Source organism: Dipteris shenzhenensis, chromosome 15 (assembly GCF_047967505.1).
Source record: "Dipteris shenzhenensis isolate YYH24624 ecotype China chromosome 15, Dip_SZ_1.0, whole genome shotgun sequence".
Classification (NCBI taxonomy): domain Eukaryota; kingdom Viridiplantae; phylum Streptophyta; class Polypodiopsida; order Gleicheniales; family Dipteridaceae; genus Dipteris; species Dipteris shenzhenensis.
In genome coordinates, this window is record NC_141610.1 from 1,321,922 (window position 1) to 1,349,189 (window position 27,268).

The 27,268-nt window shown below is 41.1% G+C and overlaps 1 protein-coding gene across 1 annotated transcript; it reads left to right on the top strand.

Annotated features, from left to right (window-relative positions):
- The first annotated feature begins 13,446 nt into the window (after positions 1-13,446).
- LOC147893191 (putative histidine kinase 6) lies at positions 13,447-24,192 on the top strand. Its single transcript, XM_087386502.1, has 12 exons — positions 13,447-14,192; positions 14,368-14,941; positions 16,499-16,735; positions 16,826-16,995; positions 18,086-18,298; positions 18,969-19,155; positions 19,299-19,350; positions 20,920-21,149; positions 21,265-21,363; positions 21,558-22,270; positions 22,367-22,891; positions 23,059-24,192. The coding sequence occupies exons 2-12, from the start codon at positions 14,486-14,488 to the stop codon at positions 23,306-23,308; spliced, it is 3,132 nt and encodes a 1,043-aa protein (XP_087242628.1). The 5' UTR covers positions 13,447-14,192; positions 14,368-14,485; the 3' UTR covers positions 23,309-24,192.
- Positions 24,193-27,268: the final 3,076 nt, after the last annotated feature.

Below are 27,268 nucleotides of genomic sequence, written 5' to 3' on the forward strand. Positions count from 1 at the left end.
CTCATAAAATGGGATAACTCATCGTCACATCCACAACAATCCATGGATCAACTCTTGACCACATTTGGATGAGTGTCCCCAACAAAATACAAAACTCTGGAACTATCTTCATTTACTAGTCTGACCATTCCCTTGTCTACACTAGACTCTAAGATGTACGCTCAAATACTATTCCCTCACGCCAGGACTAATGAATATGATTTATCTTGCTATTCAAGCTCTTTCTTTTCCTTATTCTTGTTGAATCACCACATAACTATATTATGTTTGCTTGAAATCTCCAAAACAACATGAACCAATATAGCAGCAGATGAGAAGGTTCAAAAAAAGATGCCAAATGTTATAGTAGATGACATGGAAGCAAGAACTTCTAATGCTCCTCAAATTGCATAATCTCACTCCCAATGTTAAATTATATGAAACTCCCACTATACATTATGTAAAATGACGATGCACCATATGAATCAGAGGTTTTGCAAGGTAATTCTTCTAAGCATGACCTATCAATAATCATATCAACGATTATTTTTCGATGAGTATTTTTTCCTTAAAAAAATTTGACACTTATGTCTATAGTTGTTATCATAAATAACCATTTTTTTTAAATCTCTTATGGTAGTAGTATTAGTGGTCTTGATTGTGGAAGAATCACTTGGGTTAATGATCTAGTAGTAGCTAATACTTGGGGTTTCAATGCCAATTGTGCACTAGTCTAGTTTTCCCATGGGATCCCCTGGACTTCTCCTAAAAGACTTGACACTACAATGTAGTCAAAGCCTAAAAAACCTTCTACAACTCAAAAGGTAACCTGAACGACACGTAAATACTGAGTTACAAGAACTTAAATTTCCTTGGAATTGAGACAATTGCCTCAATGAGCAGATATTTGAACAAGGATCAGGCTTGCTTGATAAAGTTGAAGTTGTGAGCTTGTCGCAAGAAATCCAAGTTATTTTTTGTAAAAGAAATCCAATTTTTATAAGGGCGTTTTTGGGATTGGGGGTAATGCACCCTTTTTGGAAATTGAAACCTCAAAGGCTTTGCTTTCTTTTAGCGGGAGAAAAACTAGTGTAACAAATGGAGATTTGTTATTAATGGAGATACTCTTCGAATGTTGTGGGTATCTTTTTGACTAACCCCTCTTCTCAAACATATGTCTACGTCAGTGTATATGTATGTTCTCTATCTTGGATGATCATGCTTCATAGTTGTGTTATCCAATTTTATTTATGTTTATTTCATGCATGCTTTGATTTGGCCTAGATTTTTTGGTATGCTCAATGGGAGTTTATGCTCATGTTCCTAGATACTAGGCGCTCTCTTACTTGGCTAATGCTTTATGGTTGTATCAAGAATGATAAGAAAGTAATTGTGTTCTTAATGCTGAAGTCCTTACTTCATTTTTTTTTGAAAGGGAGGTGGTACTTTATGTCAATCATTGCAAAGAGGTAATGGTCAGCAGTAGACAAGCCATAATTGAGCAAGATCAATAAGGGGATGTTTGCAAGACTAGGAGGGCATATGCATTGCATTTGTTTTACTATTGCTTTCAAGCAAGGGAATTGTAGTGACTAATATGCAAAGGCATAGGAGTTGTTGTCATGGGAAATCATGTCTAGAAGGTGACCAAATGGTTGCATTGATATTAGGAGACTCTTGCCAAATGCTAAGCATATGTGGTAGGTCTTAAGAGGTGTCATGCCAAGGGTTGTTTAGAAGGTGAGATGTAGATAATATGCTCGGAGATAAGGCAACAACTACAGAATATTTTGTATGTATATGTCATGGTTGTTGAGTTGATGAGAATTGCTAAGTTTAGACTTCTAGGGATAGATGTCTAGATATATACTTAGTCTGAATGTTTGCTTTGGTATCCAGAATTGGGTTGTAATGCCCTTCTTTTGTAATACACTTACATAAACAAGTTTATGTGACTATCATTGAAAGTATAATAAAATTTACTAACAAGTTTTGAAATGAAAAATCCATAAAGACAATGTGTAAAATATTGTAGAAATAGACAAGGTAAAATGTAAAGTGATCTAATAAATCCTAAAAGCTATGTGCATTATATGACCTTTGATGCTTTCTCTTAGATTGAAATTGGAAAGAGTGAGAACAAAATCTAAAGCATAATCGAATTATGTAACCATTCCACCCAAACCTAGTGGTTTATGATGACAAACCTAAAAGTATTTGTGGGAGTCCATGAGAGTGACAAGAGTGGGACCCCGAAGTTTACACATACAACCTTAAATGTTAGCTTAGACTCTCATACTATAAAGGCAAACGACTACAAAACAAGTTGAATTCCCATTCTCGAAAGTTTTCAAAAGAGTTACACCACATGATGTATTAGTGGAGGTGCTTCTAGCATATTTATGAAGTCTATTTCTAGCAAATGTATGGAGTTTATTCGCTCAAGTGTTCACATCTATAAGGCACACCTTTATCAAGGAGAAAAAGATGTAAAGCGCATGGACTTATAGCTTAGTATATATTGTTTTCTTTTAAATAGCTTAATAGTATATATAGTTGTGTATGGTCGACCTCATACGTGGTTATCCAAACTGTATGCCCACCATGGCAATAATTCAGAGAATTATCCATGGTTCATGGATAAGAAAGAAATTACGGAAAAGCGCATTCCCTTATCGCATCCATGGTCAAAAGCTTTTAGGACCTTTCACCGTCCCGTCAACAATCAAGTAAAAGGACAGTCCTCACAGATAGTTATAGAGAGCGTATCTTACAGGTATCGATTGTCAATTGGAAAGAGCAGCAACCTTAAATGTTTAGATTTATCATTTGGGTTGCCTATGATTGTCCTCGGGACGGATTAATGGAGCGAGCGTGTTAAGGTCTGCCCTCATGGTTTGTTCGACCCACTCGTGGGATAAGGATGCTTTGCATTTTATAAAGGTTTAAACAAAACGGCGATAAAATTTCCGCGAATTGTTTCAGAGACGGTACTTATTACAAGAATGGTGGGGGCAAGAATCCTTCCGTTAGCGATGGGTGATAGCGTGGTGGGAGCGAGGAAACTTGACAGTACTTACAAGTCGGGTTGTTGAGATTGAGAATCTGAATTAGGTGGCTAGAAGATTTGGTGTTGAAGTGGAAATCCGGGCTAGCAGTGCAGCGACACTCGAGGGCTGGCTTGAGGCCGAGGCAAGTTCAAATCATTAAGAGCGTCTCAGAATAGAGGTGTTCAAATTGATTGACCATTTTGTTCATGTGATTGTGACTGGAGACGCCGTAAAGTGCTGGGAGTTGAAGAAAAGAAATTCCGACAGGTTGATCGACTCGTATATACGTGCGACAGCCTTTCGTGCAAGGAAATATATTGGCCGGATGGCCTCTGGACTCTGGTAGACCACTTCCATTGGCAGAAAAGAAAAGAGAGTTATTTTATGCCTGGCTCTCGCAGGCAAGGGGATTTTTTCTGGATTTGGGGAGGCTGGGAAGAATTTAAAAAAGAGTAGCACGCTGCACAAGCCCAATGCCATGAGGACGGGCTGAGGTGTACATTTTCTAAAGAAGTCGAGGGGAGTCCCGAATACTCATTGCGTGAAAGGCTTTCGGAATACCCTGCGGACAAAAGACTCGATCCGGGTCCCCACAGGATGATATGGTATCAGGCCAGAGAGCTTGCCGGGGACGCCGGATGCTTTGGACAAGACTGATGGACGCTGGAGGCTGGAGGCTGGAGCCAGAAGGAGAGAGAATGGTGGAGGAGAGCGGAGGGCAAAAAAGGCGAGTACGAAGAGTAGACAAAAAGAAACGGGAATGCAAGCTTTACTAGACAGAGGAATGACTTCCTGGAGAGCTGCGATGAGGCTCAGCATAATAGTGCGACTGTTGTTGCTCAGAACCCAGATCAGGATTCAGAAATCTGTTTTGGGTTGCTCGAGTTTGTTCTGTGCTCAAACATGAAGATCAAAGAAATCAGTGGTCGATTTCTCGGAAACGATGCGCCCCTGACTTGAAGCCGGTGGCTTGTGCTACACTGCAGCGTGATCACCATGATGCTGGACCTTAATTTAGCTGCACCAGGAGAACAAATCGAGAGCAATCCTATAGAGTACAGCAGCTTCTTGGGCCTAGCCTAAACAGAATTTTTGCAGAGAGGAATTATTACGTAGTTGGAGTAGGGACTCTCGAGGTTCCATAATATTAAAAAACTGGCTGCTCCTCATGACCCATGAATCCTCTTTCCCTGAAGACTCGGCCCAAAGGAAAGAGATGAAACTTGAAAGGTAAGATCTGAAAGGATGGTGAAGTGACACCATTAGCTCACTTTCTTGTCCTCCTGCAGCACCTTGGTTGTCAAGCTCAAAGCTTTGTGTACTCAATAGATCCATGATACCTGTTCATCTAGAGGTGTGCTTCATTGCCAGTCTCGTACATGCTGCAGATCAGAGTGCAGTAAAAGCTTGGCTGTTGAAAGGGCGAATTTGACAGCAGTCATGTCGTGGAAGTGATGAGTTCTGTCTACTGCAAACCTGCAGTAGCCTTATGCGTAGTGGCCTCGGGCCTCTGGCCTTTCTGCCCGTGGTGGGCCCTCCACGTCAAAAAAAGAGAGAAAATTCAAGGGTATGACCCCTCTGTCGAGAGCCTGGTATTGTTTATGCTCGGGTTTGAAGCAGAGGAGCTTATAAAGTAATGGAGAATGTAGAGCTACAGGGTCAGAATAATAGATCCTCTTGATGCTTTTGTGGTCTACCTTGAAGAGTTCACAACTTCTCTCAAGGATGCCGAATGTTTGAAGCTCCGGACTCCTAGGTAAGAGGAAGGGCCAGTGGAGCCAGAAGCAGAATGTGGACATTGATGAAAAGAGGAGTTATTGGGTTCTCTTTTAATAACTCTTACAATAATTGTATAATATATTGGCACGAGAGTTGGAATCCATGTATGAAGGAGACGACTGTTTGAATTGACTTTCCCCATATGGGGACAAGCTTCCACATAAAGGATATTAGAAAAAATATGAATACAAAGCTTCATTAATTTGAAGAAAAGTAGCAAATCAAAGAAACTATTTTTCTAGTGGGAAATTGGGGAATTGGAGAGTTAAGCTTGTAAAATGGGAAGCTTGGACTCATGTGTCATAGAGACGGGGTTGCTTATCCTCATGCACACCCATTTCCCTTTGGTTTAGGGCACCTTGACATGAGGTTCGTATATTGAATACCCATAGGTATACCCTCTAAAAGGTATTAGTAACATGCCATTGCATAAAAAGAACTTAATGTAGATACGAGTTTTTGCACTTGACACGAGGAAAGGACATGAAAAGGACATTATAATGGGAATCATGAGAGACTATATCGAGAGATATACAAATATTGAACTAGTGTCATTAATTCTTATTGAAAAGAAAATTTGAAGGATGAGAGAGAGAGAGAGAGAGGAGAATGTACAAAAGTGGTGGGTGAGGTAGTGGTGTACATGTGCTTGTTTGAGCACTTGTTCAAGTCTTAAAGCCATCTTGCTTTGGGCGTATACTATTCTTGAAAATATTCTCCTTAGGCCCTTGAGAAGAGTTCCCCATTTCGATTGGTTAAGCACACATCCCATATATTTAGATCCAATGTGAGGGCTTTTGAAATGTGATTATCCCATTGGTACACATTTATGAATGTTTAAAAGTGAGATCCCAATAGTCATGGGGAAGCATGCCTTATTAGTTGGGCTACTCCTTATTTTACTAATGTAGTGTACATGAAGGGAACAGAGGTGGCAATCTAAGCATCTAACCCAACTTAGCCCACTTGGTGGTGGGGTATACCCACACTAGACCTAAGGACATGGTTTGGTTATGGGATGATGATCGCATTGTGCTTGAGATGCGTGCATTGGCCTTATGAAGGGCCTACCACATTCTCATTGATGAGGTCGTCTCCCTTAACCCAAGGAGGGTCAACTTATGGTATCTCACATAATGTAGTGTTGCATTTGATCCACACATGGTGGTGGGCCTATTCTCCCTTAACCCAAGGATGGTGAACTTCCCCATAGTATCTCATATAGTGCAGTGCTACACTTGACCCACACCATGGTGGTAGGCTATTTGTCACTTACTGTAACAAGATGGAGGTAATTTCATCTTACAATTAAGGCATGACATTTTTTTTTTCTTTGGCAAATGGTGGATATGACCTATCTCCATAGTCTTTCACACAGCTCACCAAAATAATACAAAATGGCAAGTGACGCCGCTCTATCCATTGCATGTTACATTTGTAATTGGCAATTTGCGTAGGTTGGGCAACGGGTAGCCATATCGATGTTCCACCAAAGTTGACACTTTTCGAGGTAGAAACTACTAGTGAAGACATCCCAAAGTACTAAGGTGCTAAGCGTAATTGATGACAAGGTTAGACCTCAAGATTGGGCCCCATTTTGACGGCAGTAGAAGCGTTAGGCTTTTAAAATAAAAAGAAAGTTGGCTGAAGATGGGGGGAGAAAGAGGCTTCACGACCTCCCGTGGGAGGACTCGAAGATCTCTAAGAACTGGGGTGGATTGGGTGTTTGGGATATTAGGATGCTAGATACTACATTGTTGTCTATATGGCTACCAAAGGTCTTGGAAGGCCATGCGCCATGGTTGGAGGTAGCCAACTAGGTTATAGGCTAGAGCAAAGGTGTTTGAGTTGGATTGTGGACAAACTGAGCTAGTATGAGAAGATCTTCTTGTGATATCCTCTTAAAGTTTTGATTAGTTTTGGGTTGGAATCAACTTGGAAGGAGGTGAGTGCTTTATTTTCCTAAAAGGGTGGTAAGGAATCTCCTCGTGTGCCAATTTGTTTTGTAGGCTTGCATAGAGTGTATCATAGTCTTGGCCTACAAACCATGTCATGTGTTGGAGCTAGAGGGTCAATTAGTGGTTGGTTGGAGGCAAAGTGGTGCTAACGAAAGTCATAGTTAGTGCCACTTATAGATACCTACCCTGGTTGCTACCCTAAACTCTAAGTGGAACCTAAGGAGAGGCCTAGCTTGGTGGAAGAGTAGGGAGCGAGAGATTTGGAAACGTTGCCTTGTGGTGGGGAAGGTAAGATTCATCCTTTGGAAGATGATTCGTAACTGGTTACTAGAGTAAGGAGACTGATGAAATGGTTTGAGGTGAACCTTATTTGTCCGTTGTGTGTATGCTCAATTGAAATCTTCTTGGTGTGTTAGGTTGCCAAGATGGTGCTAGCTTGAAAGAGCCATTAAAAGTTATGGCGTGATGTCTGGCTTCTCATTGAAATCCCATTGAAATCTAAATGGAGGGTGGTGTTCATAGGTGATCGGCAAGGGTTTACGTCAACCAAGGTAGTTTGTTGATTGTACTTGGGTGGCAGTTATACTAGTTATTTGGGGAGTGAGAAATGGTTAGTGTTTAATAGTGGGATTGCTACTAGATCGATAAAAATATGTGCGCTAAATATGTTGAAGAAAATGCTGAAGGACTTTAGTGTGGTCAGTCCATTTAGGGACCCTTTTGATGAGCTTTTACCTCCTTGATATCAATTATTGCCTTACCGTGGTCTAATCATGTTGCTGTGCAACATAGGCTGAATATGTTGAAAAAAATGTTGGACTTTCGTGTGGTCATTCGGTTTAACGACCCTTTTGATGAGCTCTTATCTCCTTGATATCATTTATTCCCTTACCTTGGTCTTATTTGTTGCGGTGCAACCTAGGCTATGGGCAAAGTATCCCTCTATTGCTAGTCACCTTTTGCATTCTAGTCTTTTTTTTGTGGTTGACCAACCTCCTGATACAAGCTGGCATTTACTTAAAAGAAAAAATAGAAATAAATATATAAATATAAATATAAATATACATCTATGTATACATACACATATACATATACATATACATATGAAGGGGTTGTTGGGCTAAGAAAAAGAGTCCAAATTTACATAAAAGAACCTGAAAGAAGGGTATTGGGTCCCAATAGGAGCATTGTGCCAAGACTAAGGAGAACCAAGTGCTTTATCATATTTTTTAAGCACAATAAACCATTGTTAACCACCTAGCAAAGTAGCTTGAACATTGCAACGCCATTTCATAGCATTATCCCTAGTTGCTTATAAATTAGCTTAGACTTGGGCTTGAAAATGTCCTTATTGGCAGACAAGCCAAAATGCAAAAAGTTTCTTGAATCATTGCAGCCTTGCTATTAATGCATAGGGCCAAAGAATGTATTAAAAGTATTAAATATTATGCAATTGTCATATACTTAACTTAGGAAGTCAAAGCTTAGCCAAAGAAAAACTCATTTAAAGAGCAGTACCCCCCACAACAAAGCTAAGAGCATGTTTGTGCTAGCAAAGAACCTATCTTTAGGGTCCTATGGGAATATTTTCCACATGTTCCTTAACTATTGGGGTGCCTTTAATTCAATATAGTGGTGTAGAAGGATGGATGCAAGCCTTGTGCTTTCAAACTTTGGTCTATAGTGCCATCCATACTACAAAGCTGCAATCTCATGAGTTAATGTGCTATGCAAGGCAAGGCCCTTAATCCATTGAGGATTTGTCTAAGATTTGATTCCTAATATTTGATGCAAGACTAATAAATATATAATGTCACGAAAACTTTTACGTCGATGGTTGCTGGTTGGGGGCAAATTCTTGAGGTGGTTCTAGATCACACCTTTTGTCTCCTATGAGTTTGGCGGTTCAAAGTATCCATCATCTTTTATGGGATTGTCATGTGGTGAAATGGGATTGGAGGTGCTTGGGGAATGTTGTGAAAAGAGTTGGCTAGATTGAAACATTTCTAGGTAAGTTGGTATTGAGAGTATCTTTACTTGGGGATTTAGATGGTTTTACTTCCAGAGTGGTAGCTATTTGGCCGTTTTTGAGGGCCGATGTGCTTCTAGCTATTTGGAATATATTAATCTTTAGTGAAGTAACTTTGGTGATCTGAGTATGATAGTAAGCAAAAGACTCTCTCTCTCTCTCTCTCTCTCTCTCTCTCTCTCATGTGGGTTATTCTCTAGCTTTGCGATCTTCCAAGTTGCTATGCAATATAGGGCACAGGTGGTTGGCCTTGAGAATAGTTGGCCGAGATTTTGTATTTGGTCTTTTTGGCCTCCCAAAGGCAAGGACTAAGCACTCAGTTGGTTTTTCGGGCATGCTATGGGAAGTGTGCAAGAGCTTTAGAATAATGATGGGTGTGTTTAAGGATTGAGAACGATGATAGACAAGGGCATTGAAAGAGAAAGGACTACATGTCCCATTCATGATCCCTCCATGTCCATCGCGCTACCTCTTGTCTGATCGAACTTCTATTCAACAACATACATCCAACTTTTGTCCATATGATTTTTGCTCCGTTTATTCAAGAATACTAATTGCACTTTGGCTTTCCTTGGATAAATTTGTTCTCGACTTCTAGGTAGTTTAATCTTTGTGATTGCCTTACTTAGGCTACTTTCTACCTTTTGCTACAGTTTAGGTTCAACATGATTGCTATGCTTAGGCTTCTGTTTGGGGAATCCTTTTGCAATTTTTGCCCCACTTAGGTTTGCTTCTTCCCTTTGTTATGATTTAGGTTCAAGATGACCGATATGTTCACGCTTCCCTTTGGGGAATCCTTTAGCTATGCTTGCCGATGATCGCTGTGCTCAGGCTTCTTTTGCTACGCTTGCTGGTGATAGCCCTGCTTAGTCTTCCTTCTTCGTGTTCGCTATGCTTTAGGTTGCTATGCATAGGCTACCATTTGGGGAATCCTTAGGTTCAAGATGATCACTATGATCAAGCTTCCCCTTGGGTGCAAGCACCCATGGCATCCACAACCTGTGCTGCTCATTGGAAGGGTCCTTCCAGCATTAGTATCAACATGTATTTTTTTGGACATGCAAGCAAGAACATGGAAGCTAGCATGACAAAGACAAAGACCACAATTTTCCCTTTTGTGTAGACACTAGATACTAGCATCGCATCTGTCATCGTCCACTAGTGGGTGAAAGAATTGGCCTTAAATCACTCTTTGAATCACCTTTCTTGAAGTTTCCATGCCAATGATGGATTATCCATAGGTTGAATGCTTTTGTTGTGTTGTAGGGTGTTGACCAATAAACTCTTGTTCTTTAATAGATCTCCTTGCTAGTAATTGAAAGCTTTAGTAAGCTTTCAAATTGAATTGTACCTAATTGCTACCTGTACACAAGCATTAAATGCAAAGGGTGTGCAAAGTTGGGATGAAGAGTTTTATGAGTTCTTATAGAGAATAAAGTGCAAGTTGTGCCTTGCAAGTTGCATTTGCCTTTGCTTTTGATTAAGATTTGCTTATAGGGTTTTTCTTGTTTGCAAGTTCATTATACAATGTGTTAGCTTGAGAGATGGGAGTTGATTGATGTGAAAAAGTCAATCCAAGGTTTTCTCTTGTTCCATTGATCAGCATCATGTCTTTTGTATTGGCAATGGAGTAGTAGTAGCTTCATCGATCCAGTCATGTTTGTATGTCCACATTGTCATCGCAATATCACTTAATGCGATTTACTCGATATTGTTTGGCAGACACAATGATGAAGTTTGCAAGCAAGATGAGGCCAAAGGCTTCATATAATATAGTGAAAAATTTGGGCTCAATAAGCTCAATAGTGTTAAAACTTGCAATTGACACACATGCTTCATCTTGTGGTGGAGGCAGAGATCACAAAATAGACATCTTGATTTCCCAATTCAACCACGAGGACCGATTAATCTCATGTTCTTCAAGGCGTAGGCCATAGTTCTGTAGAGGCAACACCCCGTCAGCTATGCTATCAGATCCAATTTCATGGATGCATTTCTTATTGCTTAGATATCAACGATTCTGCTCCAATGTCACAAACGATCCTCTAGTGCTCGCATTGGGATGTTTGATGCATTTTTTACTTTGTCGTTCATCAAGAGCTTGCTAGAGTTTTCTGTCTACGTTTTCTTCAATTCAGTCTCTTTATGTTTTGATTCATCGATTCTTGCTGCTCATGTGGCATTTACTCACAATGCCTTGTGAAGAACCATACTTTTCCTCGCTCATGCAATGCTATGTTTTATGGTAACCCATCGAAGGCCGAATCTACCTTTGTGGTTTTTAAGTGTATGATAACTCCATCTACGGATTTGACTTCTACATCTCCATTCCTCTCCGATAACTTGGGACCAAGCATAACAAAGTAAGCAAGCTTTTCTTCGCAAAGTAAGCAAGTTTTTCTTCCCAATCTGCTGTAGCTAGCTCTCTCACAAAATCTTTATCTATTTGACAAATCATTTCTCTGCACCTCATGGTTTTTTGGCAAAATCCTTCTCTCTTTGATAGATCGTTTCTCTGCACCTCACGAATTTTGCTTAGCATCTACAGTACATTGAGTTTCCATTCTCATACTAGGAATGCAAAGTGCTATTTGTTGAATGTAATATACACAGTGCTATGTGCTATGTTCTCAAGGAAGGGCATGTTTATAATTTTTGGAGAGGAAGTGTGCCGACTCTTTCCCACACAAACGTGTGGTTATGTGCTGAATAAAGGTATTATGTGTTGAATGCAAAAGGCCATGTGCTGAATTCAAATTGCTATTCAATTATTTAATACAACAACACGTGCTCTCATTGTCAACATTCAATTTAAAAGCTGACTTTCTTGTAATTGCAATAAGTGCTATGTTATGAAGGAAGGGCATGTTCCTTGGTCATATAAAGTTTGGAGAGGAATGGTTCCCACTCTCCCCCCACACAAATGTGTGGTTATGTGCTCAAGACAAAGTGCTACATGCTAAATGCAAAATGTTGAGTGTTGAATTCAAAATGCTATTCGTAAAAGAAGAAGAATCTACAATAGCATGTTTCTTTCAAAATTATAGCTGAGAGCAGAGATCTAGTTTCTGCTATACTCAGATTGATTTTGCTATATCCCGTGATAGGCCGTTTGAGGTTTTCAGCTCTTTAAAGAAAAGACTAAGTAATTGGGAGAGGGTGGAGAGAGAGAAATATGGGCCCCCAGTTTGTGACAATGTTATTAGAGTATGGAAGATGGGGGGAAGGGGGGAGGGGAAAGATAAATTGGGGGTGGGGATACTTTGACATGTGTAGGCCTTTTAGATCTGTCTGCACCGACTTCCTCCAGCAGATAAAGAGAGATCTCCCTTCATCAATTTTGCTCGTCGCTTGTTCACTCTCACCCTCTTCATTTACCATTCCCCCTCCCTTCCACCCTTCCTTTGGCCGGAGATGCTCCTCTGCCTCTTTAGCTTGCAAAAAGAAGCGAACTCGGCAGAGGGAGAGAGGCCGTTATGACAGAAAGCGGGCCCGTGGGAAACGTCACGGGAGTGAGCAGAATGCTTCATCAAAGCCACGTACGAGGGGGAAGAGGAGCTTGGGATTGATGAAAGGCAAAGGAGGCAACAACATAAACCTCGAATCAATCGAATTACTCAGCACAAACGATTAACATCATCGCTACTTCGTCATTAACAATGGAGGCCAAGAATGCGCATGGAATACTTGTAAGCTCGGTCTGCAGTGGTGTGAAGCCCTCCATGGTGATTTAAACATTCGTTGTGGCTGGGAAGCACGTAGAAAACGAGCTGCTTGAGGAGGGAAGCAATGGGGTCCGTGTCCATGCTTATGTTCACGACCCACAATCGTTGTTGCCGTGAAGGTGAAAATTCGTTGTGGACACCAAATCTCACTTGCAAAGTCGATTCTTGAAGCAAATCAAGCCGTGATCTCAGAATATCATCCGTTTACATGCTCGCAATGGGTGAAAATTTGCCCAACAGTTTCCCTCTTCACTCAGTGTTTTTTTTTTGGGCCTCATACTTAATGCTGATATATAAAAGCTCACGCGTTTTTGTAGTTGTGGGTTTTTGGCCTACCACAGGGAGGCCTAAGTGAAGGCGAAGGCGATTTAGAAGCGAAAATGGCCATTTTTTATTTTTTAAAAATCATGATTTTTTCTTGCTATTTTTCTCCTCCACATTTTCAAGGCCTCTCTCTCTCTCTCTCATCCCTTTCAATTCATCATCTTTGCCCTCTTTCGCTATTTGGATCTCCGGCAAGCCTTATGAATGATTTATTATCATTCACCTTGTTTATACATTTATGAATGATTTATTATCAGTCACCTTGTTTATAAATTCTTCCCCAAAGGGATGAGTTGTGTGAATGAAATGAGGATCCCGAGTTAGGCGACGAAAATGACGATGCAAAAGCAACAAACCGCATGTAAAACGGATAGAGGAATGCAAAGTTAGAGAAGTTTTCCCATAAGGAGAGGAGGGAGGATCTGGGAGGAGATCTGAGGGGGGGCCAAGGACACCCTACAGCGGTGGGCCCAGCGAAGAGGCAGCAAGATCTTTGATCAGGCCACCCAAATCTAATCGGTAACTCGCTCTCCTCGTTTTTTTTTGGGGGGGAGAGAAGTTGAGACAAGTCCTGTCCCCCCTCCCTCAAAAAAACACTCTCTCTCTTTCTTCTCTCCCGTCGTCTTTCTGGGCCTGTGCTTCGTCTTAGTCCTCCAACCTTTTACTCCACCTTCCCATCTCAACCTCTCCCCCTTACTCTTCTTTCTTTTACCTTTCCCCTCCTTCCCCTCCTTCTCCTCCCCTACCCCTCCCACTCTTCGCTCCCTTTTGCCTTTTCCTCGGCTTCCACCTTCTTGTCGTGAATGGGTTCGCTTCATCGCATCACCCCCGCCTCGTATCATCGTTCCCTCAACGCGCTGCCTGCTTGGATATATCGTACCACTCTTCAGTTGGGTTGCTTGCTTGATTGCTCAAACACCGCTGCCGCCGCAGGTAGAACCTGTTTCGGGACGAAGCCGCATTCCAGGCATATCGAGCAGCAGCTAGTCCTCTGAAATATTACGCGTCCCATAGTCTAGACGTATGAACGTTTAGGCGAAGTTTTGAAAGAGACGATACTACGACGTCGAACCACCCCTTCACCTTGGCGTTTTGCCTATGTGAGGTCAGGCGAACACAAGCCTTCTGCTTCACCAGCAGTGTGTACTACAGTTGGTGCAGCACCCAGAATTTCCTTCAGAAGCAAAGCGTTCGAAGTAATCAAGAAAACTCGAGTGCGGAAAAAGCTGTGGAATGTTGTGGGAGTCCAGCCGGCACCTAGTTTCGTCGCCACTTCTTAAAAGTGCATTGTGTATGCGCTGTCACTGGCATCTTACTCCCATTGTTCGGCCCCGAAAGAGATGTTGCGGTAAGCTGTGAAAACAACACGACTGCATATGCCATTGTGCGAGCGAAGCACCGGAAAAAGGCTTAATCAATACGAATGCTGATTATCTACGTGGAGGCGTGTGTAGATTGTGATCGCTATCCTTGCATGAATAATTATGCTCATGGTCTTATCATCTAGTTCCGTGCAATTGCAGCTATCGAGCAGTAAAATTACCGTCTCAAATTATGCTTTATCACAGACTAAACTTCGTTCTGATAGTCCTACCCGACCTCTAATTGGGCATTGGCACTGAGCCGTCGGGCTCCACAGTCATGTGCAAAGAATCGGCTAGGCATACATACCTCGGGAATATGAAATATTTGATAAATGGGACGGCAGTCGAAGAGAGCACCCCGCTACTGAACGGGAGCGCATTAAAAAACTTTCATCGTACAAGTTGTGGAAAATTGGGAGTGAAATGGTGGGGGTGCTCGTCCAACTTCAAGAGCACGCAGTTGCACCCTTCTAAGGCCAAGTATTGGGGCACTTTCAATATGATGACCTTAGTGTGGCTTCTCGCTGCTGCTGGTTTACTTGTGGCGTTAGTTGTGTACCATTTCTTCAGCAGAGAACATTACAAGCACTTCGAAGATGTGCTTGCTAATATGTGTGATGAGAGAGCAAGGATGTTGCAACATCAATTTGCAGTGAGCATGAATCATGTGCATGCACTGGCAATATTAGTTTCTACGTTCTATCTTGGACAGCATCCGGCGGCTCTTGATCAGGTGCGTTCTTCCGAACTTTCTTTCTAAATTGCAGGTTGTCCCCGAATATTCTGAGTTTTAGCAACCATTTCCCACGGTTGATATTGGCAGGCGTAGACTTGCCTGTCCCTTGTCATTACAGCGACCAAGAAATTCATGTGGTGAACATGATTGATTTCCTTAGTATTAGGATTGTACTTGTATTTATATGATGCTCCTAGGTTTTCATGAGGCGGTAACTTTTCATGTTCGGTCTTACAATTATTAAGAAAGAATCTCCTTTGAATACGCATCCACATTCCCCAAGTTCCTAGTGCGTGGCTACCTTTGACCTATGAGTATTAGCATTGCAAAGTGTTTGGCTTCCCTTCCTGTTTAAGTCAAAGCCACAATCATCCACCTTCGTTCCTAGTGCACGACTGCTGTTACCTTATCACTCTCTATCATAGTGTTGCCCATTAAGGGATTTGGCTCCAGATTCTAATGCGCCTTTCTGTTTTAAAATGCTCAATACAAAACTGCATGCACATTGAATCTTACATGTAAAGGTTTGTGCAGTAGATTTCTATCTTCGTGCTTAGGATTTACTTCTTTGATTTTGAATGTATTCTTATGGGGAGTTTTAGGACTTCATCTGAATACATTCTCACAGGTCTAGAGGCTATGACTTTGGCTTGGTCTTCTGTTGCTAGAATATGGAGGAGCAGATGTAGTTCCAAAGATAACTGTGATTTGTGCCTTAGTAAGCTACTTACAATGTGCAAGAGCACTGTTTTTGGCTATGGGCTTTTTCCAGGTGGTATTCATTTGAATGTGGCAAGCTGCTGGCAAAAGAGTTCGTTGTTGAGCCGTATATATTTAATCCTTGACCAGATCACGCTTCATAAACTTTCACTTTCACTGGGACCAAGTAGAAATTTTATATGGCTGCTATGGGCAAGTAGAAATTTTATATGGCTGCTATGGGCGTTGGTTAAGATGCCTACATGCCTGTGACAGTTGAGGGAATATCTGTTCGTTAGAACTAGTGTTTGACACAAGCCTACCTAGTCATAATGGATGTCTCTTTGACACCTTGCTGGCTGCTTCTGGCCAAATAGCCAGGTAGAGGGGGCAGGCTGATGTGCTTTAGGGAATCTCATGCTTGCACAATGTGATGACTTGTAGTTGAGGTATTTGTAATGTCTAGTCACCCATTTGGAGGGGCTGGCTGTGGTGAACTCTAGTACAGGGAGCTAAGAACACTGATCATCATACCAGGACAGTTGGAGGCAGATTCACTCAGCCTTTGTCTGAGGTTGACGAAAATTAGAATTGTAGGGTCTCTTATTGACTAAATCCAGTCTTAGTCAAGAACCAATTAAGTTTCAAGTATCAGCAGCATTTTTCAGGCTAAGGTTGTCTACAATTAGTATTAAACCTACGGTATTTGTGTGGTATGGATTAGTGATTTGTGATTCAATTAGTCCTTCACCTAAATACTCTTAGCACCTAAATTCTTGCAGAGATTGTTCTTCAATCCTGGGATTGGGTTTCAGAATCTAACATCTTACCACTGTGAATGCAATACGTTTGCAGGACACCTTTGCTGAATATGCTGCCAGGACTGCCTTTGAAAGACCTTTGATGACTGGGGTAGCATATGCTCACAAGGTTTTACACTCTGAAAGGGAAGCCTTCGAAAAAAAGCAGGGTTGGACAATCAAAACCATGCATTCAAAAGAAACGAGCCCTGTGCATGATGAATATGCACCCACCATATTTTCTCAGGAAACTATTGGCTATATTGTATCCCTTGACATGATGTCTGGAGAGGTGATTATGTTTGGTCGGTTCTAGATGTGTGTATGGTTGCAGAAAACAGCTTTGGCATTTTACTGAACTAGCAGATGTTCTTGTATGTAGGAAGATCGTGATAATATCTTACGGGCAAGGGCATCTGGCAAGGGTGTTTTGACTGGTCCCTTCAGACTGCTCAAGTCAAATCACCTTGGTGTTGTTCTGACGTTTGCTGTGTACAGAAAGGAACTACCTCCAGATTCCACAGTTGCAGAGAGAATCGAAGCAGCTGCTGGGTCTGTTCTTTTCGTATCACCTTGCTGCCCAATTTACAATAGCATAGTGCTTTCATTTAGTGCTGTGAACGGATATGCAAAACCTGTGTTTGCTTGACATTAAGGATCTTTCTTGAAGGTAACTTGGGTGCGTATATAAAATGTGAATCCCCAGATGCATGCAACGGTAAAGTCTTTCTATTAGCAATGGAAGATATGAAAAACAGTGTTTTTGTCTGAAAATCATCGTGCTATGTTTCCCGTTTTTTGATAGAATGAGTATATGGGTAGATGCAGATGTTTTGTCAGCAATCCTGTTTGTCTAAATGCGTGTCAACATTGTTCCTTTTGACGGGGAGCATGCATCATAACAAAGATAGCCTGCTCATTTGAGCTATCATTGTCTGATAAAAGAGACAAGCAGATATGCAATTTGCAATATGAGATATCCCCTTGCTGTTAAGCTTCAGGTCCAGGGAAACTGAACAAAGCTTATAAAAGCTTGCATGTAGGGTCTCACTCTTGAAATACTCACTAAAAGGCTTCCATGTATTGTATTCACTCCTGAAATTTGCATTGATGCAAATTGCTGTCCTAGGAACCACCTCTAAAAGCCGTCCCAACGTCTTTAGGCCCCCTCCTTAATATTGAGATTCAATGATTTTCAAGTACCACTTTTGGCCTCGTCCTTTCTTGGACTTCTGTCTCCTATACTGGAATGCCATCAAGCTCACAGATTTTCTTTCTACTTGCTTCTGCAGGGATCTTTTGGAGGCTGATTTCATTTTCAATTTGTATTTATATCCCCTTTTCTTATACAGGGTAAAAAATTGTTGTTGGAATGTTGAAGACAATCTAATGTGTCTTGATTTCCACCACCATTAGGATTTGTTTTGGCTTTGAATGGGGAACAACGTTCATGTATAACGAGGGAAGCTCAACTTGAGTTTGGGGTGTGAATGGAGACTTTCAGAGAATGAAGTATTGCAAGAAGCAGTTGTGTTATGGCAATGTGCTAGTCCTTGTAGTCGGCTTGGATTCTTGTCATTGTAACTACTAGGTGCTGACTATAATCAACACCAATCTGATTTTCTAGATTGAATATTTGCAGGTATTTGGGCGGAGCATTTGATGTGGAATCGCTTGTGGAAAATTTACTCAGCCAGCTCGCCAAAAATGAGGATATCATTGTGAATGTCTACGACATAACCAATACTTCAAAGCCTCTTGTCATGTATGGGCCTGAATTGTCAGACTCCAACCTGTCCCATGTTAGCTCCTTGGATTTTGGAGATCCGTTTAGGAAACATGAGATGCGCTGCAGGTCAGTTGTGTCTACAAGAGCCTCTTGAGTTATGAGGTGTGCTTTCAATTAGCCAGTTTATTCCTTTCAATTTTTTGGTAACACGTTCTTATAGCTATCGTCTAGGCCACACTTGTGTACAGTTAATTTCTATGTGGATTAAAGACATTTGATTGGCTCCCCTGATACTTCTTTGTGGATTGAGACGTCGACGTAAGCAAATTCAACTTCAATTTCGGTAGCATCCTCTTTCTATAGTATGTCTACCTTACAGATGATCATTCATCTTTGCCAAAGTAAGGGTCTTTAGAGTTGTGAATGTCTGCTGTTGATCAATTCTTATGTTCCAACTTGTCTTAACTCTTGATCAATTCTTATGTTCTAACTTGTCTTACCTCTCTGTGCTTCCCACCTTTGATTGCCTGTTTTGTGGATAAATGACCTTTGATTGGCTTCTCCAATACTGCCTTGTGGATTGAGATATTGATGTAAGCTCACAAGTTAGGTCTTGAGTGTTAAAATTCAACTTGTATTTTGTTCTCTTTCTATAGTACATCTACCCTCACATGATCATTGCAATATCTTTGTGAAAGTAAGGGTCTCAAGAGTTCTGAATGTCTGCTCTTAATCAATTCTTATGTTCTAACTTCTCGTCCCTCTCTGTACGTCCCACCTTTGGTTGCTTGTTCAGGCTGGCGAGTAAAATCCCACGTCCAACTCTCGCTATGGGCTTTGCAAGTGGGGTGTTGGCGTTTGTTGCATTAATCTGCTCCATGGTGTACAATGCACATACTCATGTCAAGAAAGTAGAAGAAGATTACCGGAAGATGGAGGAGCTCAAAGTACAAGCAGAAGCTGCTGATATAGCGAAATCTCAGGTGGAGTTAGGAGAGAATCTGTTTCTGAGCTATAGAAACTTATCTTTTGTTGTTCAGAACAAATTTTGTGATTGGTAACTATGCTTGTAAGATGTAAAACTGTCATTCTCATCTTCTGATGTTTGTCTGGATGCTTTGCACAGTTCTTGGCCACCGTTTCTCACGAGATACGAACTCCAATGAATGGTGTCCTTGGTAAGGCCTCCATTTCTTCCCTGATGGAAAAATCAGTAAGGATGAAAAAGACCAATTTGAAACTCTTCTAACTCGAATATCAAGAACTCCGACTGACACTGCTTCTGAAGATCATACCATAAGTAGATGGAACGAGCTACAGCTGATAGGCAACGTTTGTATGTGGCATGCCATCCTAAAAAATATCTATATTGAGGTGATGTCAACTAGTGTAATTCTAGGTAGGAGGCGGCTGCAAGAGCAGGATGATCGAGGGGGACTGCTGTTTTGGAGTAGCCCAGAAAGTTTGGGTAAATTGAGAGCAGGATTAGACAGGGATGCCTGTGTTAGAACAAGCCCAGAATATCTGCATAATTGCTCGTATTTCAGCTGAATGTAGGAGAGGAATGACTCAAATGCAAGCAGCATTAGTATTGCTGGGGGGATTCTGTCTAAACATCCCAAACTGTGCAACGTTAAAGCTGTGCAGGCAGTACAAATGGATCTAGTATTTGAGACATTCATAGTTCTATTTTGTGCAAAACTCAGCTTCAGAATCCATCTAGTGATGTCTATATAGCTCGTAGGCTTAGCTATGCCTGAAATATGCAAATAATGTCAAAACCTTCTGACATACAAAAGTCTAATAAGCATCAATATACTATATAGTCCACATTTGTGGGTTAGCCTTGAAGAGAAGAGCAAGGAACAGTTCCTTTTTGCAGGTTTTGCACAAAATTTGGATCCTCCTGTCAACTTGCTCATGGACACGTGGAAAGCTGGTTGTCTCAACCTTCACAAACCAACACTAGTAACCAATAATTTAAATGAACCGTTATCCTTGGGCCACAGGCATTAAATACATGCAGATTGTCTACTTTTAGCAGAGCTGCGAGGATGGATGTCTCATAAATTGTGTTATTCCATTGCCACCTTAGTGATGTGGTCGGAGCTTTGAGTCGGATCCTGCCAGCTGGAATGATGAGGGATATTGATTTTCATGTCATGAAAAATCATAATTTGAAAATACAAGGCTGGCAAAATCTCAAAGGCTTGTTTCTTGAAGTGTACGACTTATTTTACCTGAAAGCCACCTCCAACAGCACATATAGACTTGAAGTTTGTGGTCACAACAAGATGCAAAATCATAATATACAAGGCTGGCAAAATCTCAAAGGCTCGGGTCTTGAATTGTAAGGCCTAATTTACCTAAAAGCCACCTCCAAAGTCACATATGGGCTTGAAGTTTTGTGCTCACTGGTTACAATAAGGTGCAAAATCATAATTCCAAATCTCCAAGGCTTGTGTAGGGCTTAATTCACTTAAAAGACGACTCCTACAGCACATATAGACTTTTAAGTTTTGTGGTTACAATAAGATTTGGACTGTTTGCCTATTGGGTCAGATTTTGGGTTGTGATTAGTATTATGCTACTAAATTGATCTTGTGTTTGTTTGAGAGCACCTAATGGAATGAAAAATAGTCCTTTTTTTTCCCCCTGTATTTGTTCACGCCAGCATCTTGGAGAAGGTCCAGCCTTGTACTGTGTTTTTTTCCATCTCTTATGGTAATTGATGAAAATTTGTGTAGGGATGCTGCAAATGCTTCTCGATACTCAACTTGATGCAACACAGCAAGACTTTGCTCGAACTGCTCAAGCAAGTGGAAAAGCACTGATTACTCTTATAAATGAAGTTCTTGATCAAGCCAAAATTGAGTCTGGCCGAATTGAGCTAGAGGCTGTACCTTTTGATCTTCGTGCCATTCTTGATGATGTCCTTTCCCTTTTCTCTGGGAAAACTCGAGGCGAGGGCATTGAGGTAAACTTGGTGGATGTGTGGCATTTTAATATATGGTTTTTTCACCTTCTATGACTTATGCTAGGAACATCGCTTTGGTTACTCAACCATAATTATGGTGTGTCTGTATGTGAAGCTTGCTGTATATGTTTCAGAAAGGGTACCACCTATCCTCATAGGAGATCCTGGTCGGATTCGACAGATCATAACAAACCTTGTGGGAAACTCTGTTAAGGTGAAGTTTCTCTTTTATTACACGCTTCTAGCAGCTGTACTCCTTTGTAAGTACCTCTTTCAAGATGTTCTTAAAAAGTACTCAAGCTGTGAGTGTGAAATGTTGGAACTTTCATCAGCTTGGGAACAAGGTGATTCTCCTGATGGCTTTTCTGTATACTTATGAAACATAAAATGCCTGTTTTGATTTTGCAGTTCACAGAAAAGGGCCATATTTTTGTATGTGTGCATCTATGGGAGGACATAGAGTCTGTGCAGAGGGCGAGCGTAGAAGCTATGTCAAAGGAAATGACAGGAAGCAGACCCAAAAACTGTAACAGTAATCCTTCCTCAACTTTGAGTGGCTATACAGCTGCAAATAGGCGAAGCAGCTGGGATACTTTTAAACTGTTACTCGCAAATGAAAAGTCTGAGCCCATGAGGACTGCAGAAAAGGAATCATCTGAAGTTAAGGTCTTTATCAGTGTAGAGGATACAGGAATCGGCATTCCTCTACAAGCACAACAGCGGATTTTTATGCCATTCATGCAGGCAGACAGCTCTACTTCACGCACTTACGGGGGGACAGGGATTGGCTTGAGTATTAGTAGATGTCTAGTTGAGCTAATGAATGGTGAAATGCATTTTGAAAGCAAAGAAAACATAGGATCAACCTTCACCTGCAGTCTTGTACTACGGAGAGGAGATGTAGCATGTCTAGGAGCTGATAAGCGCTCTCAGGGTGACATGCTTTCAATGAAATTCAAGGGCATGAAAGCTCTAATCGTTGATGGGCGGCTTGTACGTGCAGAAGTCACAAAGCATCATCTACAAAGATTAGGTGTGCAAGTAAAAACGGTTGCTGACCTAAAACAAGCCCTTGGGATACTGTCTGGTGGCCTCAACGGTGTGGCTGATGGCGATTCAAGGTTTGTTTCCATGAAAGACAATTAGCAGAGAAGTAAATCTGTAACAGTTTCATTTTTCTAAACAAATAATTGATGCTTCTTGTTATTTCTTTCCAGTTCAGCAGAGGATTTTGATATGGTGCTCGTAGACAAGGATGCCTGGGGCCTTTCTACTGGTCTTTCTTTCCCCTCTCTCCTACGAGAAACAAGGGAAAAAAATGGATCGGCCTTCCGGAAAAGAGGAAGTAATGCTGCAAAAACCATTCTCATGGCAACCTCTATGACAAGTGCAGAATGTGAGCAGGCAAAGACGATGGGATATGTAGACACAGTCATCATGAAACCTCTGCGAGCCAGCATGATTGCTGCTTGTCTTCAGCAAGCACTGGGAATGGGTACCAAGGGTCAACAAGGAAGAGGGCTAATCGAGGAGCCTGTAAATTTGCGTAGTCTCTTATGTGGGAAGCGAATATTGGTTGTAGATGACAATAGAGTCAATCGAATAGTGGCTGCTGCTGCATTGAAGAAATATGGGGCACATGTCGAGCTTGCTGAGAGTGGCAAAGCTGCAATTGCAAAGCTTCAACCACCCCATAAATTTGATGCCTGCTTCATGGACATTCAAATGCCAGAGATGGATGGGTAGTTGCATGAAACCAAAGCGCTGAATGATATTTTCTGTTTCTATTTTCTGTTTACCATCATGTTTAGTTCTTTGACGTGCTGAAACTGAACACCTCAGAATTTGAGATTGACTCAATCCATCGATCTTCCAAGTAATTATGTTCTTTTTTGGCTACTTACCACAGGTTTGAAGCAACCCGGAATATTCGGAAGGTTGAAGAGGTGGTCAATGAGCAAGATGGCGTGAAAGATGAAGCTCGAGCTCCAGAAAAAATGAGCAGGAAATGGCATGTGCCGATACTGGCTATGACTGCTGATGTTATCCAGGCAACATATGATGAATGTGTCCGTTGCAACATGGATGGATATGTTTCCAAGCCTTTTGAAGAAGAGCAACTCTATAAAGCAGTCAGTCAAGTTCTGACCATGACATGACTTGCATAAGTTCCAGAAGACAGCGTAGACATTGTTGTTTGCAATTGCCATGACAATGTTATATTATCGAGTACGCTTTTCTTCACAGGCACTAATTCTTTGAAGGTATCTTTCAGCATCGAAAGACTAGACATCAAAACAAGCATCTGTACTTGTTAGTTTGTACCATTATGAAAGAAGCCTTCCAACTTTTTGAAAGTGTTGGGATGCGCTGTGCTATCAATATGAAGCTGTCCCTGCTGTCCTGCATGATGCTTATTGGCGTCTCCCACCACAGCTGGACGCTGCTGGCTGCAATTTGCAACCTCAGCGTCATCGATCTTTTTCCGTATTGAGTATCACACTATATCAACGGTAGCACGACCTGCTCGATGCCTATTAAGGCCAAATTGTCCAGAAATGATGATTCGTGCCAAGTGGGGAAGTTGTCAATTACTAAACGATTGCAGCTAATTAAGCATCCATACTGCACTGTAGTCCAAAAAGTAAATTGCAACCTCAGCGTCATTGATCTTTTTCAGTATTGAGTATCACACTATATGAACAGTAGCACGACCTGCTCGATGCCTATAAGACCAAATTGTCCAGAAATGATGATTCGTGCCAAGTGGGGAAGTTGTCGACTACTAAACGATTGCAGCTAATTAAGCATCCATACTGCACTGTAGTCCAAAAAGTGTAGCAGTTGTATCTTAGCTCCGGTAATAGCACATTGCTTCTTACAGAGCTTTTTGAAATGGGCGCAAGGATTGAGATCTGACATTAAGTATTTGTACAGATAGTAAAACATATTTTGGAGCCCCAAGGTCAAACTACAAGTTCTGTACTACCTCCAGCACTTCACTCGACTTCATCTTCCTGTACTTCAATTTTGCTTCACGAAGTGTGAGTTGACTTCGGCAGATTCTGTTTTCCAAAGGAATTATTTTCTGATTCTGTTTTCCAAAGGAATTATTTTCTGTTCTCCAAAGCTAATATTGCAGCATGGAGCTTGTCTGTACGGTTAAAATCAGCAAGAATAGTATTCTAACGTGGACCACCATGCTTGTTCGTTAAGAAGTATTTTGCAGCGGGGTAGAAGTGTTCCCCTGGCTAGCGTAGCTCCAAACCAAATTGCAATGTCTCTTTCAACTTTGCAAAGAAATTAAGGCCAACACTATGAGTTGCATATAGAATTTGCCAATTTGATTTCTCTGATCACACCCGTGTTTAGCTTTTGAAGTAATGACCATTGCCCCCAATATCGTCTCAATTTGCAAGGACAATCATGACACTCAAAATTCTAGCACTCCATGAGCTAAACCTGACAAGATACCTTTGGAGCCAGATGGCAACCAGTCCCACAACAGTATAATGGTAACTTGTCTATTCCCTCAAAAGATGGCACGAGAATATGGACATGAAATAGGTCAAACCCCAAAAAAAAGCATCATTTAAGAAAACTCAATATGTTCATATTTGATCACTAATAACTATCTTCTCACACAACATTGCATAAGCAATGGCTCAAGATCATTAAGAAAGTTTAAAAGTCATTAAAATAATTTGTATAGCTAATGGCACTCCAAATCCCATGAAGGTCCCATTGCATAAGCAATGGCTCAAGATCATTAAGAAAGTTTAAAAGTCATTAAAATAATTTGTATAGCTAATGGCACTCCAAATCCCATGAAGGGGACCCATGGACATGCCAACAAAAGAGAGAGAGAGAGAGAGAGAGGATAAATGATATACTGTCCTTGAGTATCATTTGGAGCCATGACAAAACAACTCGCAGAGGAAGATTCAAGACGGTAGTTGGAGGTCAAGCTTGGGAGCCTAGTGACCCAAGCTCTAGTCTTTGGCACCAAATTTTGCCTATTTGTTGATTTGGTAGGGTCTCGTCTTACCTAGCATTCGTCTAGGAGATAATTAGAGGGCAAATCTTGCATTTGGTCTCGTGTTGTAGTTGCAAGGGAGAGATGAGAGAGGTAGAGGTGTTGGTGTTGATATCTAAGGTTGGTCTTTGGAGCTATGCATTAGTGGTGGGAGGTAAATTCAAGGACAGGCCCTACTTAAGTTCGAATCTAGTAGTTGAAGCTTCGGTTTAAGCTTGGAAGACACTTGTGGGGCTATACTCATTATTTTTTCTCTCAATATAATAGCTTCTATTTAGAAAAATAGAAGCTAATGGTTGGTAAAAGACAGATCAAGAAACGATCATGTCATAACAAAAAGATTCATGAAGGCACACTACTTAGATTGGCTGCATGAGCATAAAATCTTCATGCAATGAGTGTACATTATAGACTTCTTCCTTTATCAAAAAAATGTGAGGGTGTTATGGATGGAATATCTAGAAATACATTTGAGACTGTTTGCGATCTATATGTTCACTAGCCCAAACTTCACACTCTAATTGTTTGGTCTACTATGTGATATTTATTGGTGGTACACATCGTACACATTCGTATGCTTCATGAAGCAAAATAAAAAAACAATTGATAAATTTAAGGAGTTCGAGCTCTTGCACTTGTGCTTGTTCTTGTCCTCAAACTTGTTCTTGCATTTGTGTTGATGCTATGCTTTCATGTGTGGCAGATGTGTATGGGCACAAAGCAAAGTTACATGCGAAATCAATGTATGTGAACTATGTAATAAAATTTGTTCCTGCGAGTCCAAGATTTTTGGAAGTTAATACTATAAGTCGTTTGGCTTAAAGATGAACTTTATTGCTGGATAATGTTTTGGATTCCCAAATGTACTCTATGGAACATCAAATAACCCTTTATGTATCTAGCTTGAAGATGAACTTTATTGCTGGATATCTTATAGAAATGTTTTGGATTCCCAAATGTGCCTTTATGTATCTAATAATAATACTTTATTGATTATCGAATATAACTCTCTCTCTCTCTCTCTCTCTCACACACACACACACACACGGGGTAGTTGGAAGATTCTAGGTGCTTGTTGGACCCATTTCCACCTTTGTTTACATAACTTTTGAGTTGGCTAATCAAATTCAAAAAATTCAACAATTGTTAATGGAATGGGTTGATTGTCATGTTGGTTTTATTTTATTCTTGATACTTGATCATCTTGTGAACCATAGTTTGTGCCTACATGTCGGTGTGTATGCTTCTCTTGGCATTGCTAAGGCTATACTTGTTGCTTGCATCATTTTTTGCGTGTGCACATCCATGCATACATATGTGTGTGCCCGCTTTTATGTGTGTGTGTGTGTGTTTGTGTGCACATGCACATGCAAGTGAGTGAGTGTGTGTGTGTGTGCACTGCACACACGCATGCATGCACCACATGCACATGTACACTCAGACCACACATGCATGCATCATTTTTTGTGTGTGCACATGCACGCATTTGTGTGTGCCCACGTGGTGTGTGTGTGTGCATGCGCATGTGCATGTGTGTGTGCACGTGGACACACGCATGCGTGCACCACATGCACACGTACACTCACACCACACATGCATGTCACGTGCATGGATTGTGCATTTTTGTATGTGTGTATGTGTGTGTGTGTGTGAGAGAGAGAGAGAGAGAGAGAGAGAGAGAGATACTTTCCTTCTCGTTGTTGCAATTCTAGACTCTAGTGATAAAATCACTCCTTTGATTCCCATTTCGTAATCAATAACAAGCTAAATCCATTTATTCAATTTATAAGAAAATCTATAAGGGTGTAATGAGGTTGAGAGTACCACTAAATCATTGCTTTGATCACGAATAGTAGTGTGAGACATATTGCTTTTGCATGACACTTGATTTGAGAAAGGGCATGTCTTTGGCAATAGAGGTACAAAGTATGTAGAAAGGGATTTCTTGATTTATGAAAAAGAGCATTGGAGCTAAACCTTTAGGGACACTTGATTTGAGAGAGGACATGTCTTTGGCAATAGAGGTACAAACTATGTAGAAAGGGATTTCTTGATTTATAAAAAAGAGCGTTGGAGCTAAACC